The sequence below is a fragment of the Taudactylus pleione genome, unplaced genomic scaffold (assembly GCF_031769625.1).
Source record: "Taudactylus pleione unplaced genomic scaffold, aTauple2 ptg000774l, whole genome shotgun sequence".
NCBI lineage: Eukaryota > Metazoa > Chordata > Amphibia > Anura > Myobatrachidae > Taudactylus > Taudactylus pleione.
The window spans coordinates 3,498,482-3,510,975 of NW_028285176.1; the positions used below are offsets into that span (position 1 = coordinate 3,498,482).

Sequence of the window (12,494 nt, forward strand, 5' to 3'; positions counted from 1 at the left end):
TGATAACACCGGTTATTGCACTTAAACGTGCAGCAAACCGGGTTACTGTGCATTTCATCCTGGGTAACGAGCAGGGTTGAACATGTGTTCAACCCTGCTCGTGGTGCAGTGTGAAAGGGTAATCCGGGTGGTTGCGACCCAGGTCCCGTTCACTGGATAGAAAGAGCCGGCACTTGGAGATGAGAGAATCTCCAAACGCCAGCTTACCACATGATGGCGGTGACGTCATTGACCCGGTATTAGTGCCAGGTCGGGCCGCCAGTATGAAAGGTGTCTCAGCCGGGTCGAATCCGGGATGAACCTGTGTACAAAATTCCTGGGTGTGACCCGGCATTGCGTTGTGAAAGCGGTATTAGTGAAGTTAAGAGTAAAAATTATCGAATCATTTGGGATGGTACCAATTTTGGTTGATTTCGCAAGTCCAAATATTCTATCGCCATCCATATTTCCTAGTAGGAAAAGGCAGAAGGGACCAAGTTATGCCACTATGTACAGTGTAGCTGAAAGGAAGCCAGTTTAACAGCCAATTATAAATTGTTCCTTTAACAATTTTTGTTTGTGTGCGTATGTGTGTGTGTATGTATGTATGTATGTGTGTGTGTATATATGTGTGTATATATATATATATATATATCTCTCTCTATTAGATACAAAGATATTCTTTATCTAAATACATTTTTGATTTTATTTTTGCATGTAAGGCGCCAGGAGCTCCGTGAGTTGAGGCTATTACAGAAAGAAGAGCACAGGAACCAGACCCAACTGAATACAAAGCATTTGCTGCAGCAAGAACAGATGTTACGGCGCTTTGAGCAGGAAATGAATGTAAGAGACTTCTGTCACACAAGTTTAGAGACGTAATTTTTGATATTTAAAATAATTGAAGGTTAAAAAAAACTGAACAAGGTTCAAACATTCTAAACATTTTATTTATTTGTAAAGGATGAACAGAGAAGAAACCTAAACTGCAAGTCGCTGTCTAAAGATTTTTACATTCATAATATTACATGCAAAAGTTATCTAAAAATAAAGATAAGATTGTTGTGACATTGAGGCATTTTCCCTTTGCACTTCCTTCAGTTAGGACTCTGCATTATGCTTCAGTAATCTAATTGTAAACTACTGATTTACGGAGAACAATGACTTGTATGTGCAATAACACAATTATATTTTGACTCCTGAGTCCTGTTTCATAATTACATGAAAGTACAGAAACTTTTACTAAGATTTGTGCAGGTCACAACAAGTTTTTTTTATTTTATTTTTTTAATGTACAAGCAACTTGTGTATTTGATTGTTTATTAAAGTATTTTAATATGCTGTTCTCTAGATGCTTAGGGGGGGATTTGGGGATGCCATGCTGTACCTTGGAATGCATAATCACTTAGACTGTAGAGTATGTAAATGACAGTATGCATGCTGTACTATGCATACCATTACTGATTCAATTTGCAGTGGTGGTGTCTGACATTTCCATATGATCTCTGTCCTTAAGGCAAAGAAAAAGTTCTATGACACTGAGCTGGAAATGCTGGAGCGGCAGCAAAAACAGCAAATTGAGCGTATGGAGCAAGAGCATGCGGTGCGCAGGAGGGACGAGGCTAAGCGCATTCGCACTGAGCAAGAGCGGGAACATGCAAGGTTCCTTGAGCAACTTAAGATACAGAAAAAAGAGGTAACGTGACAGAACTAAAAGAAAGAAATGTCAGCTGTGCATATATTTACCCAGTGCGAGGACTATCCAAAAATTAACAAATCACATTGCTGATGTCTAAACACTAAAGGGGGGTATCCAATTAGCCCTGATGACCATTTTTGGAGAAAAGTTTTCACCGGTGAACTTTTCTCCAAAAATGGTTATTGGCCCATCCTATTAGCCGTGGTTTTGACATATGAGTCAACTGGTATAGGTATTATTGCAAATTTCTTTTCACCACCTCTGAGCAGGTCAGTTGTGCAAAGCCCCTATTTTTGGCAAAAAATCTTGGGATTTGGTGCAGAACCAATCAGACACCTTCCTTAATGACTAATTAGGCAAAAAATATTTTTTAATAAGCTTGATATGGCCAATAATGACATATTCTTTTTGGGGTGCTAAAAAATTTTGGAAATTGGGTTTAAAGTAGTGGGATAGGTATATGGGGGTGCTGTATCGATGGCACAGGTGTTTTGAACGGGATGTAGTTGGCATCCCGGTGTGCAGGATGCCGATGGATGGTCTGAATACCGGCACCGAAATCTCGACTGGTTGGGATCCCGGCACCAGTATCCTGACCGCCGGCATCCCGAAGGTAAGTATCTGGGTGTCAGGGGGTGAGGTTAGGCACCGGGGAGTGGGTGTTAGGTTTAGGGTGCGGGGAGGTTAGGCTTAGGCACTAGGGAGGGGGAGGTTAGTGTGAGACACCAGGGAGGGTGAGGGTTGGGGTTAGAAAAACACTTACCTGTCTTCCCTATGGGTGTCGTGATTCTGGCTGTCAGGATGCCGCTGTCGGTTTTCTGACCAGCCGGAATTTCATACCCAACCTGTTTTGTACATTGCAGGTGCAAGTGACAGGTGTGTTTTTAGCATTTTTAAAATGCCCTATAATGAAACAAATATACTTACACCCATTTTAATGCACCCCTAATTTAACTACTTTATCTATTTTAGCCAAAAAATATTGCATCTTATCATGTTTTTGCTATTAGAGGAAAATGCATACAACAGCCAATTGACACAATTTGAGAACCCCAAACCCTTGGTTTATGGCCACTAACACACTTCTATACCATTACCTTCCCTTTTTTTGGGGTACAGGCTGATTTCCCCATTTTCACCTGTCATCCATGCAACAATTGGTTATCTCTGGTTTTGCTATAGGATAGCACGATAAACGGGAGTGCGCAAACGTGATAAGTGGCAAAATTGGGCAAATGGTCAGAAAATTTTTCTCTGGAGGAAACGTATCGTTATCGCAGCTGATTGCATATGGCCCTAATTGTTACACATGCTACCATACAGCTGCTCATGCAGACAGTGTGCTCAGCCTCTGCTTGGGCCACACAATGGAATGGAGAAGCAACAGGAAAAAAAATATTTGGGAAATATTTTAAGGATCTGTAATGCATTAATAAGAATTTATGAAAAAATCTCTAGCAGATCATGAATATTTTTCTTATATATAATTAAAGGAGGTTTCCACTTTTAAATGTTATGTTGGCTTCTTTAATATTTCCTATAAAGTGATCTTTAGGTTACTGTGATTGCAGTATTGCTAAACATCGCTGTGGGATTGCAGTCCTCAGTGATGCCGCAGAGGGCCACGAGCTCTGTGACCAGCTGTTTTTGCGCTCAGGATTTGCCGTCTGATTAATGTGGAGCGGAAGTTGCCTTGTGTCTTTGCTGCAGGTAACGCTGTGTGCGCCAGGACAGCGACCGCTCCAACTGAAAAAAATGAAGTTCTTGCGTAAAACGCTTTATGCTTATTTATGATATACTGTGATATATTCACTCCCCCTCTGTCCTGCCATGTCTACAGGTGAAAACCGCGGTGGAGAAACTGCCAAGAAACCAACGCAGAGAAAGTATGAAACTGAAAATGGATGAATTTGCGCAGAGAAAGCAAACGACGGTAATGACACAACACTTCCTGCCATACCTATTTTTGGGGCAGAGCAGATATATTTCATTCAATGAGAAAACAAACTGTAGCTGAAGTCACAAATAAGTATTTTCTGTATGTATTTCATAAGCTGCATACACACACAACGATTTTTTTAATGATTATCGTTAAACGATATCGTTTAACGATAATCGTTTGCAAAAGTCGTTCACTTTCTGAGTCAAACGATGAACGATTATCGTTCATGCGCGTTCACGTTTGTAGTTTGTCGTTTGTAGTTCAGTCAGACTTGTCAACTCAACGATTTTCATTAAGGGAATATGCAAAAATCATTTGTAGTTCATAAAAATCGTTCATTACACATTAAAAAATCTGACAGATAATCTGACAGAAAATCGTTCATAATAATCGTTCATAAAATCGTTGGTAACAAAATCGTTGTGTGTGTATGCAGCTTTAGTGTTAGTAAAAAGAGTCTTCTCTGTTTATGTCCCCCTGGATCATTGTTCATCTTAAATTGCTGGATCGTACTGTACCTTATTCATGTATGTAGATATGCATGTGGGATTTCTTTAAGAATTTGCTTAAAAGGGCTATTTAGCACCAGGACCTCCACAAAGGGACAGATAGGTATCTGAGCTTTCCTTAGTTACTGAAGTGTCTTACTTACAAAAAGTCTAAATGAAAGGCTACATTGCGTAAGACACCGAACATGGTGTATGACTTACCTTTGGGTAACACTACGCCCCTGTTCTTAAAGAACACAGGGAACTATCTCATTCAGGGCTTACAACCTGGCACTGTAGATCTGCCAAATGCTCCTTGGATTAGTTTCTTTGCTGCTTTTGTGCTGCCAGTAATCTGAGGAATGTAACACTGAGATCTGCTGGACAGCTACAAGTTGCAGGCTGTGCTTTTCTTTAGCTTCACTAGCTTAAATACTGGCTGCTTTTACTCAGATTGCACCCATCAGGAAATACCTTACAGAAATGTTAGAGCTGTTTACTTTATTGTATTGCTTACTGTGCTGACTCCGCAGCATAACTGCCATGCAGCTCACGTCTATGCCTCTTCTGTGTGCTACCTGCAGGAGCAGCAGTTCTTAAACAAGCAGAAGGAGGATATGTCCCTGGCTATGAGCGTCATCACCCTGGAGAACAAGAAGGAGATCTATAGCAAGGAGAAGGAGTTTCTGAACAAGAAGCAGCAGCTTCTAAGAGGTGACCACGCAGGAGGGCCAGCTGTGCTCTAATAATATGCTCACCTTCTCTTTACATAGTGGATCTGTTTGTACACCATGCTGCTTGTCACAGCCTATGAATAACAGCTCTGCTGATGCGGGAAGCAGTGTGGTGAAGTTGCTGGGCTGATCTGCCGCGCACACAGGCTCTTTCAGGCCTCACTGAGGAATCAGATAGTCTGTTTATAATTTTTGGGTTTAACCACAAATGCCAAGAAAGCTCTCTGTGAGATTTGTTTTGGGGATGATAACTGGACTACATACTGTATATAGTTCCCTAAGGTCTTCCTTCTCTCCTTAGGTATTTTGTATGAGTGGATATTTTCTTAGTGGTAACATTTCTACATAATTTGGTATAAAACAGAAATTGACCCTTGCACATGGTGGTCACTTTGGAATATTGCCTTTTAAGTTTGTGCATACTCCTTGCAGTGCCTATCAGTCCCTCAAACACACATTAATGTTCTTGGTAATGCCCCTCAAAGTCAATCTGCTCCTAATTAATGTGGGTTTGGGTATCCACCTGAAAGTGTGCCTTGCAGGAAGAGTGAAGAAAGAGCCCCCCTTGCTAGCACTTGACCAAACACTTTTACATTTCACACTTAAAACAGTACTTGGTTTATTCTCCTTTATGGCTTAAGATAATAATGAGTGAGGACATTGAGACTGTCATGATCACCTCACATTTATGTGTTTGTATTACATGGTAGCAGGATAGCTAGAAATGTGTCTCAGAAGGTACAAAATGAGACCCAATAATTTCCCATTAATAAAAGTAAAGGCACAGGGTCTGATTGCAGTCGTGATTACGACTTTTTGCAGAGTCGCAGTGGCAATGATACATGCTAGTTTCTGCCTCACCCTTGTGTACTAGCGTGTGCTGGACTATGCAATTCCTCCAGTGGTTCTGAACACACCTCCATCAGCGCACCATTCATTGACCCTGGCAGTAGCTCTGCGCCTGAGAATGCAGCTGCTGTCACTGACACACTCGCAACACTCCCATAACACAGCTTTTTTTTTACATACTCTTCAGTCCACCACCAAGGAAAGCCCATGGTCTTGTCTCGCTGTTCCCAACACCAGCGTTCTCATACATAACAGCATACACTCAGTGGAACACATGCACTGTAGGGGGTTTTCAGATTGTTTTTTTGTGCGTACGCAGTAGTAAATAATCGGTCAACTATGCTAACATCGGCACTGCGTCCACCTTTGAATGAGGCCCACATCCTCCAGGCCCTGGAGGACGTTGAAATATGAAGTCCTTTTGTGAAGGGATGAAGGCTCTGCATCCCCCCCCAAAAAAAATTTTCTTTCTCTATCCCTTTACTTCATTGAAATAATCTTGTCCCATAAGACAAAATAAAATTTTTGCATGTGGGAGCAAAAACAAGATTTGCTACTGCGCATGCACGCAAAATTCAGAAATCCCAATAGCACTAGCTTTCCACTGAGTGTACACTATGGTGTATGGGGATCACTGGTATTCTGATCAGCAAGGCAAAACCATGGGTGTTCCTGGGTTGTGACTGGGAAGTGGTCTGAAGTGAACGGTAAAAAAGCGGTCTCATGGGCAATTGGCTGCATTCTCAGCCACAGAGGCCATGTTTAGCTGGAGTTGAGAAGCAGACCCTGCACATAACATAGGAGCAGGTGTAGATGGTGAGCAGAATGATACACCTATGTTGGATTATTCAGAACCACCAGCGTAATTACACCTTCCATGGGCATTGAAAGTGAGTGTCCCAGGGCTTGTGGAGTTGAAGCTGCGACTCTGCAAGAAATATAGCCGTGGCGGCTGCAATAGCATGCACCCCTGTATTTGCAGTATGCTTTTGCACATTTGTGAATGAACTTTCAGTGGACAAAAATACATTCAAACAAAGAACAAGACAAACCTGGTTTATTTGTGGAGGGTATAATATATGTAGTGTGAACTTTATTTGCAGGATGACTATGAATAGATGCGTTATGTGCATCTGATGCATACAGTAAGCTTCAGTTAAATATTTTATTGTGGGGATCCACACACTGATGTAATTTATCCTGAGCTCCATTTGTAGTGCAGTACGCCCGCACAGACTGTGTTGTTGTAGTGCAGTACGCCCGCACAGACTGTGTGTTGCTGTAGTGCAGTACGCCCACACAGACTGTGAGTTGCTGTAGTGCAGTACGCCCGCACAGACTGTGTTGTTGTAGTGCAGTACGCCCGCACAGACTGTGTGTTGTTGTAGTGCAGTACGCCTGCACAGACTGTGTGTTGTTGTAGTGCAGTACGCCCGCACACACTGTGTTGCTGTAGTGCAGTACGCCCGCGCACACTGTGTGTTGTTGTAGTGCAGTACGCCTGCACAGACTGTGTTGTTGTAGTGCAGTACGCCCCCACAGACTGTGTTGATGTAGTGCAGTACGCCCGCTCAGACTGTGTTGTTGTAGTGCAGTACGCCCGCACAGACTGTGTTGTTGTAGTGCAGTACGCCCCCACAGACTGTGTTGCTGTAGTGCAGTACGCCCGCTCAGACTGTGTTGCTGTAGTGCAGTACGCCCGCACAGACTTTGTGTTGTGACGGAGTACTAATAAGATTCCATCCGAAGAGACCCTCATGGATCCGTCTTGAACCAAGAGATATTGCCACCGTCTGGAGACATATTGGGCTGGTTATCACTTTTAACTGGTTGGGTTTAGTTTCACAATAATAGAGGAGCCCCAGCAACAGTGTGCAGTGCTTTAGGCTGCACTGTGCAGCTTTGTAAACTTATACCATATAACTGAAGTGCTTTTTAAAGATGCTTGTTTATCTTTAGGTTAAGTATAAATTTCCTTTCTTCATACAGACAGAGAAGCCTGCGTTTGGGAACTGGAAGAGCGCCACCTGCAGGAAAGACACCAACTAATGAAACAACAACTGAAAGACCAATATTTCTTACAGCGTCATGAGCTGCTCAGGAAGCATGACAAGGTACGGAGCAATTTCTGGCTCTGTGCACACATATATTCACATTTTTATGGAATTTCGTGCATACATCAGAGATAACAACATGATATAACATACAACCCCACTGGATAGTGCTGATTTAGAGAAAAGAAATTCTGTTGGACAACCTGGTTCACCAATTCCAAACCCTTTGTGGTCAGAATCAGTAATCCGTGAGCCCCATACATTGGTGATTTATTTAAATTTTTTTACAGTCTTCTGCAAAATGCAGAAATGCCCCAATTGATTGCTGATGACTGGGGGCCTTTTGGGTGGGGTACCTTCATTTGAAAGACGGGAGTCTCCTCTGCCATATGATGTGGCCATTTAGAAGTTGTTTTTAAAGCAATACATTGACAATAACACCCTGCACTACAGAAATGCTAGAAAAGACGCTAGATATGTGGAGGGCATGAAAGTGCCCATTCTTCCCTGTCCTGACAGCTACAGCTCCTGGAGCTCTCAAGTTTAAAACATGGGGAGTCCTCCTTAGTAGTATTGTTGCTAAACACCAAACAATAACACTGTACATTGCAGAGAATATTGATACCACCTATCCTGGTATCAATATTCTCAGGGGTACCTCATTAGATGTAGTAGGTTATATAGTTTTCCTTTCATCCATCTGGGGGATGCCTTACATCTGGGTTATGCGTATTGAGGTGTGGAGTCTGGCACTAACTAGTTTGAAACTGGCTCCCACCCCCTATATAACCCCTCGCCTTCCACCGTAAGCTCAGTTTCTTTGGGGTTTTTTTGTAGTAAAAACACTGAGGAAAAATCCTCACAAAGGCGCTAGTGTGACTAAAGAAATATACAGTTCTACACAATAAGTTGCTATGAATATATTCCCACTTGGATCAAAAATTGTGATTACAGTAAGTGGTAGCAGCTACTAACAGATAAGGAGCTTGGCCTTATCAAGTATGGTTACGACAAAACAAATGCATCAAAAGGAAAGAGCGCTGATCATCAACAATATCACAGTTTAATAATATCAACAAATCACTATAATAAATATAAAAGTTACTAGTCGTGCCGACTGATCACAGTAAATAAAAACATAGATACATAAAAGAAAATAAAAAAAACACAATGTGTAAATGATCACTTGTATAATCGCTGCACATATAATGACCCATTTTAATGATACCCACTAGAACAGTGGTAGTACTACGCAGCACATAAAAAATAAAATAAATATCAATAAAAAACAGCCTCAGGCGCCTGAAGACCTAAAAGAGATAATCTTCTGGTAAAGGGTTAATTGAATTGTGTTCCACAGACTGCAATTATGAACTCTTTGGCCCAATGTTCATAAAAAATGGTAAGAAATATATTTTCCTTAGTTCTCCCTTGTTCTTAATGAATTGGTAACAAGGTAAGATACTTTTGAAGCTGATTAGTAACAATCAATTCACAATGTTGCAATCTGACAACAACCAGTTTGAGCCAGCTGGCTAAGTGTAGTATAGGCTTAGGTCGGAATAGTATACCGCATTCAGTAATTATACATTAATTCAGCAAATAGTCTGAAAAAAGATTCCATACTCTTTTGATCAATCAGAGTAATTCAACATAAGTAGCAAGCATATAGTTCCCAGGGTATTGATTTATATTACCCTCCGTATAGGGCTTAATTCCACTGATGGCATGGGAGAGACTTTTGGGCTAGTGCTTGTCATGCAAGTGCAGCTTACCGCTACCGCATACGGAACCTCCAGAGGTTAAGTTCTTTCCTCGGGTATTCAGTCTGGAATAAAGTGGGAGCACTAGCTAGTTCCTAGCTTGTTGGGTTTTATTTCTTTATTGTGATGATTTAAATGTGGGTGCTTGGTTCCTGGCAATGGGCAGCAAGCACTAACAGTGGGAGTTGGGTTCACACAGACCCCTATTCTATCTATGTCCCACTATAAAAGACAATCCCTAAGAGAGTCACCTAAATACCATGTCCCTGGGCCTCTCTCCATGCCAGACACACATCTGAGGGGGCCACAGGCAAAAAAGAAGGTAAGATTAATTGCTAAAGCATAGAGAATCTTTTTTGCCATTATAAACTGCTTCCTGGCACACTGCTTTTGAGCAGATTGGCAGGGACTTGTTATTCCTCACATGTCTGTAAACCCCAGGGTCAGAACTATGGGAGACCATGGAGGCGCCAGCACTGAAGGGGCACCTCCTCCATTGCCCACAATATATTCATCCCACTTAGGACTGTAAATATGTACCTGTAGTGTACAGTTACGGCCGCCCAATATATGGCACCTCTTCCTGGCACCTGAGAAGCTACCATAATCATATACTATAAGATAGATAGAAAGATAGATATGCGAGATAGTTAGTTATCTATTAGATCAGAGGTTCCCAAACTCTGCCATTCCAGTCCAGGTTTTAGGTATATCCATGCTTGAATCCAGATGGTTAAATCACATTGACAGAGGTACTAATTAAGTCACCTGTGCTCAATCATAGATATCCATAAAACTTGGACTGTAATGGCAGAGTTTGGGAACCTCTGTTTTAGATAGATACAGTAGATGGATGGATAGATATGCACCATATTTATTTTCCCTTTTTGGGGGGGGGCACCAAATTATAACTTGCTTCTGGGATGAACTTACGCCATTGGTAGAGCCGGCTTGTCTCACACCTCCCCGGGCTCACACAACACCACGCTACTTTCAGTCCACGGGGGTTCTTTCCTGAGTCTCCGGAGGTATTACAGGGCAGCAGCATGCTGCTGAGCTTTAAGGAGAGAGAGGCTTGCTGAAATTCCGGATGAGGCATGGTTATGACTAGAATAAAGGGCTGCAGGGGACCTGTGACGTCACACTCACATGACCCGGCATGTAAGGGGGAGGGGATGCTAACAGGGACCAAAAGTGTCCCCTTGCGGGCTCGCCACGCTTCGGGCATGGTGGCTCACCACAAATATATATTCCCCTCTATGCCCTCGTGGATGGTAACGCAGGAGCGGTCCAGGCCTCCTGCAGCGGTCAAGTGGTTGATACGTCACAGAGGTCCTTTCTGCACATAGGATCTAGCATTAACTGATGAGGCACTGCTGCACGTGGAAGTCGCGCAGCAGTGACATCAGACTGGGCCACTGGTAGTCTCCAGGGAACGCCGGAGGCTATGGGAAAACAGGTGGCCGGAGTGAGTAAGACGCCGCTGCACGTGTGTCACGCTGTGGTGACGTCATTAGGCTGGGCCGCGGGTAGCCTCCGGAATGCAGGATTTTATAGCTTCAGCTGTCCTGAGTGAGCAGGACGACAGCAGCTGGCCATGCCTCCACCAGTGAGGATTTGGCTCATCAAACTACACTTGTAAGCTACTCCCCCACCCCTCTACATCCCAAAACCTGTACTCGAGCGAACAGGAATCTGTCTAGTTTATGTGCATGTGGAGTAGTTTTACTAATGTTATTATTTCTCTTTCCCCTTATTTGTATTTTGTTTGATTTATATTTTGCTTGTATGACATTTTGGTATCTGTGGCACATTATAAATAAATAAATACATTATGATGATATATGGCATGAGTTCCTCCAGCCTAGATGCCATTATTTTAACTAGTAAAATCCTGATTTAAAAGTGATTGATATACTGTATGTCTGTTTGAGGTAATTAGTTCCACATTTTTGTGTGGCTTGGGAATGAGGACTGCATAGGGCTCATTAAAGCTACTGTAGTGTGTTCTGTGTTTTATGTGGATAATTTTTTAATTAATTTGCAAAATAGACACTTTATCTTCCTACAAAACTTATAATAGTTTGCATTTAAACAAGCAGAACGTGGAGACATGAAAGTAAGGAGATGATGACTTCTCCTGGCATACTTGACCAGGGATACCTTTATTTAGTTTCCTTCTGTTGGTTTATGAGCCATGGAAGTGCAGCACCTCGGGGTAGTACTTGATTTAAAGGATCATCTGCTGGAATAACTGAGTACAGCATGTTCTAATAGACCTGACATTGTGCTAATAACTCTGACAGAGAAGTATAGACTGTTCCTGTCAGTGGCTCTGTTATTTTTGCAATGTTTTCTTTTTGCTGTTGGTCACATGTGCTAAAACTTTTTGAGTTTATTACCCTTTCTATAGAGATTCGTTCTTTGCCTGCTGTGTCTGGAATTTTCTTAGATTTGTTTGATTTTAGAATAAACCTCAGGATTAATATTTGCGCAAATCTTCACATACTAGGTTGCTGACATTTAAATACATTTTGCTTTGTAGTTCTTACATTGATTGGCCAAATAAGCATATATGGCCTTTCATTATCTCTTTTCATGTCTGCCAATAAACATCGGGGTCTCCCACTGACCATTATTATCATCGATGAGTTCCTGCAATTTAGCTTTGAGGTACATTTTTAAAGTTATTTTTTTGAGACAAGATGAAGGGGAGCACGAAAAGTGTCTAACCTATGCTTTGTTAGGTCATTGAGAAAAAGATCACGATCAGAGACTGTTATTGTGCCACCCTAGAAAAAAACAAGTTCTCCAGTCATAATAATATAAATTATTCTGGTTAAAGTATAATGTACTATGCAGTGGAAAGTGTATTCTGCTATTACCATTTCCTAGTCTCCAATGGTCTATAATGTTTCTGTATTTACTGTTGAGATGCATTCTTGGTTCCAAGAGCCTTTTGATTGTGTTAATTTGGCTTTCCAGG

At 41.9% G+C, this 12,494-nt stretch overlaps 1 protein-coding gene across 1 annotated transcript in view; it reads left to right on the forward strand.

The window, feature by feature from the left end:
* Positions 1–12,494, forward strand: part of STK10 (serine/threonine kinase 10) — a 116,261-nt gene that overhangs the window by 88,119 nt on the left and 15,648 nt on the right. Inside the window, exons 11-15 of the mRNA XM_088457634.1 lie at positions 702–825; positions 1,496–1,675; positions 3,519–3,611; positions 4,693–4,822; positions 7,681–7,805. Of these exons, the coding sequence (XP_088313760.1) occupies positions 702–825; positions 1,496–1,675; positions 3,519–3,611; positions 4,693–4,822; positions 7,681–7,805 (652 nt within the window). The remainder of the gene's footprint in view (positions 1–701; positions 826–1,495; positions 1,676–3,518; positions 3,612–4,692; positions 4,823–7,680; positions 7,806–12,494) is intronic.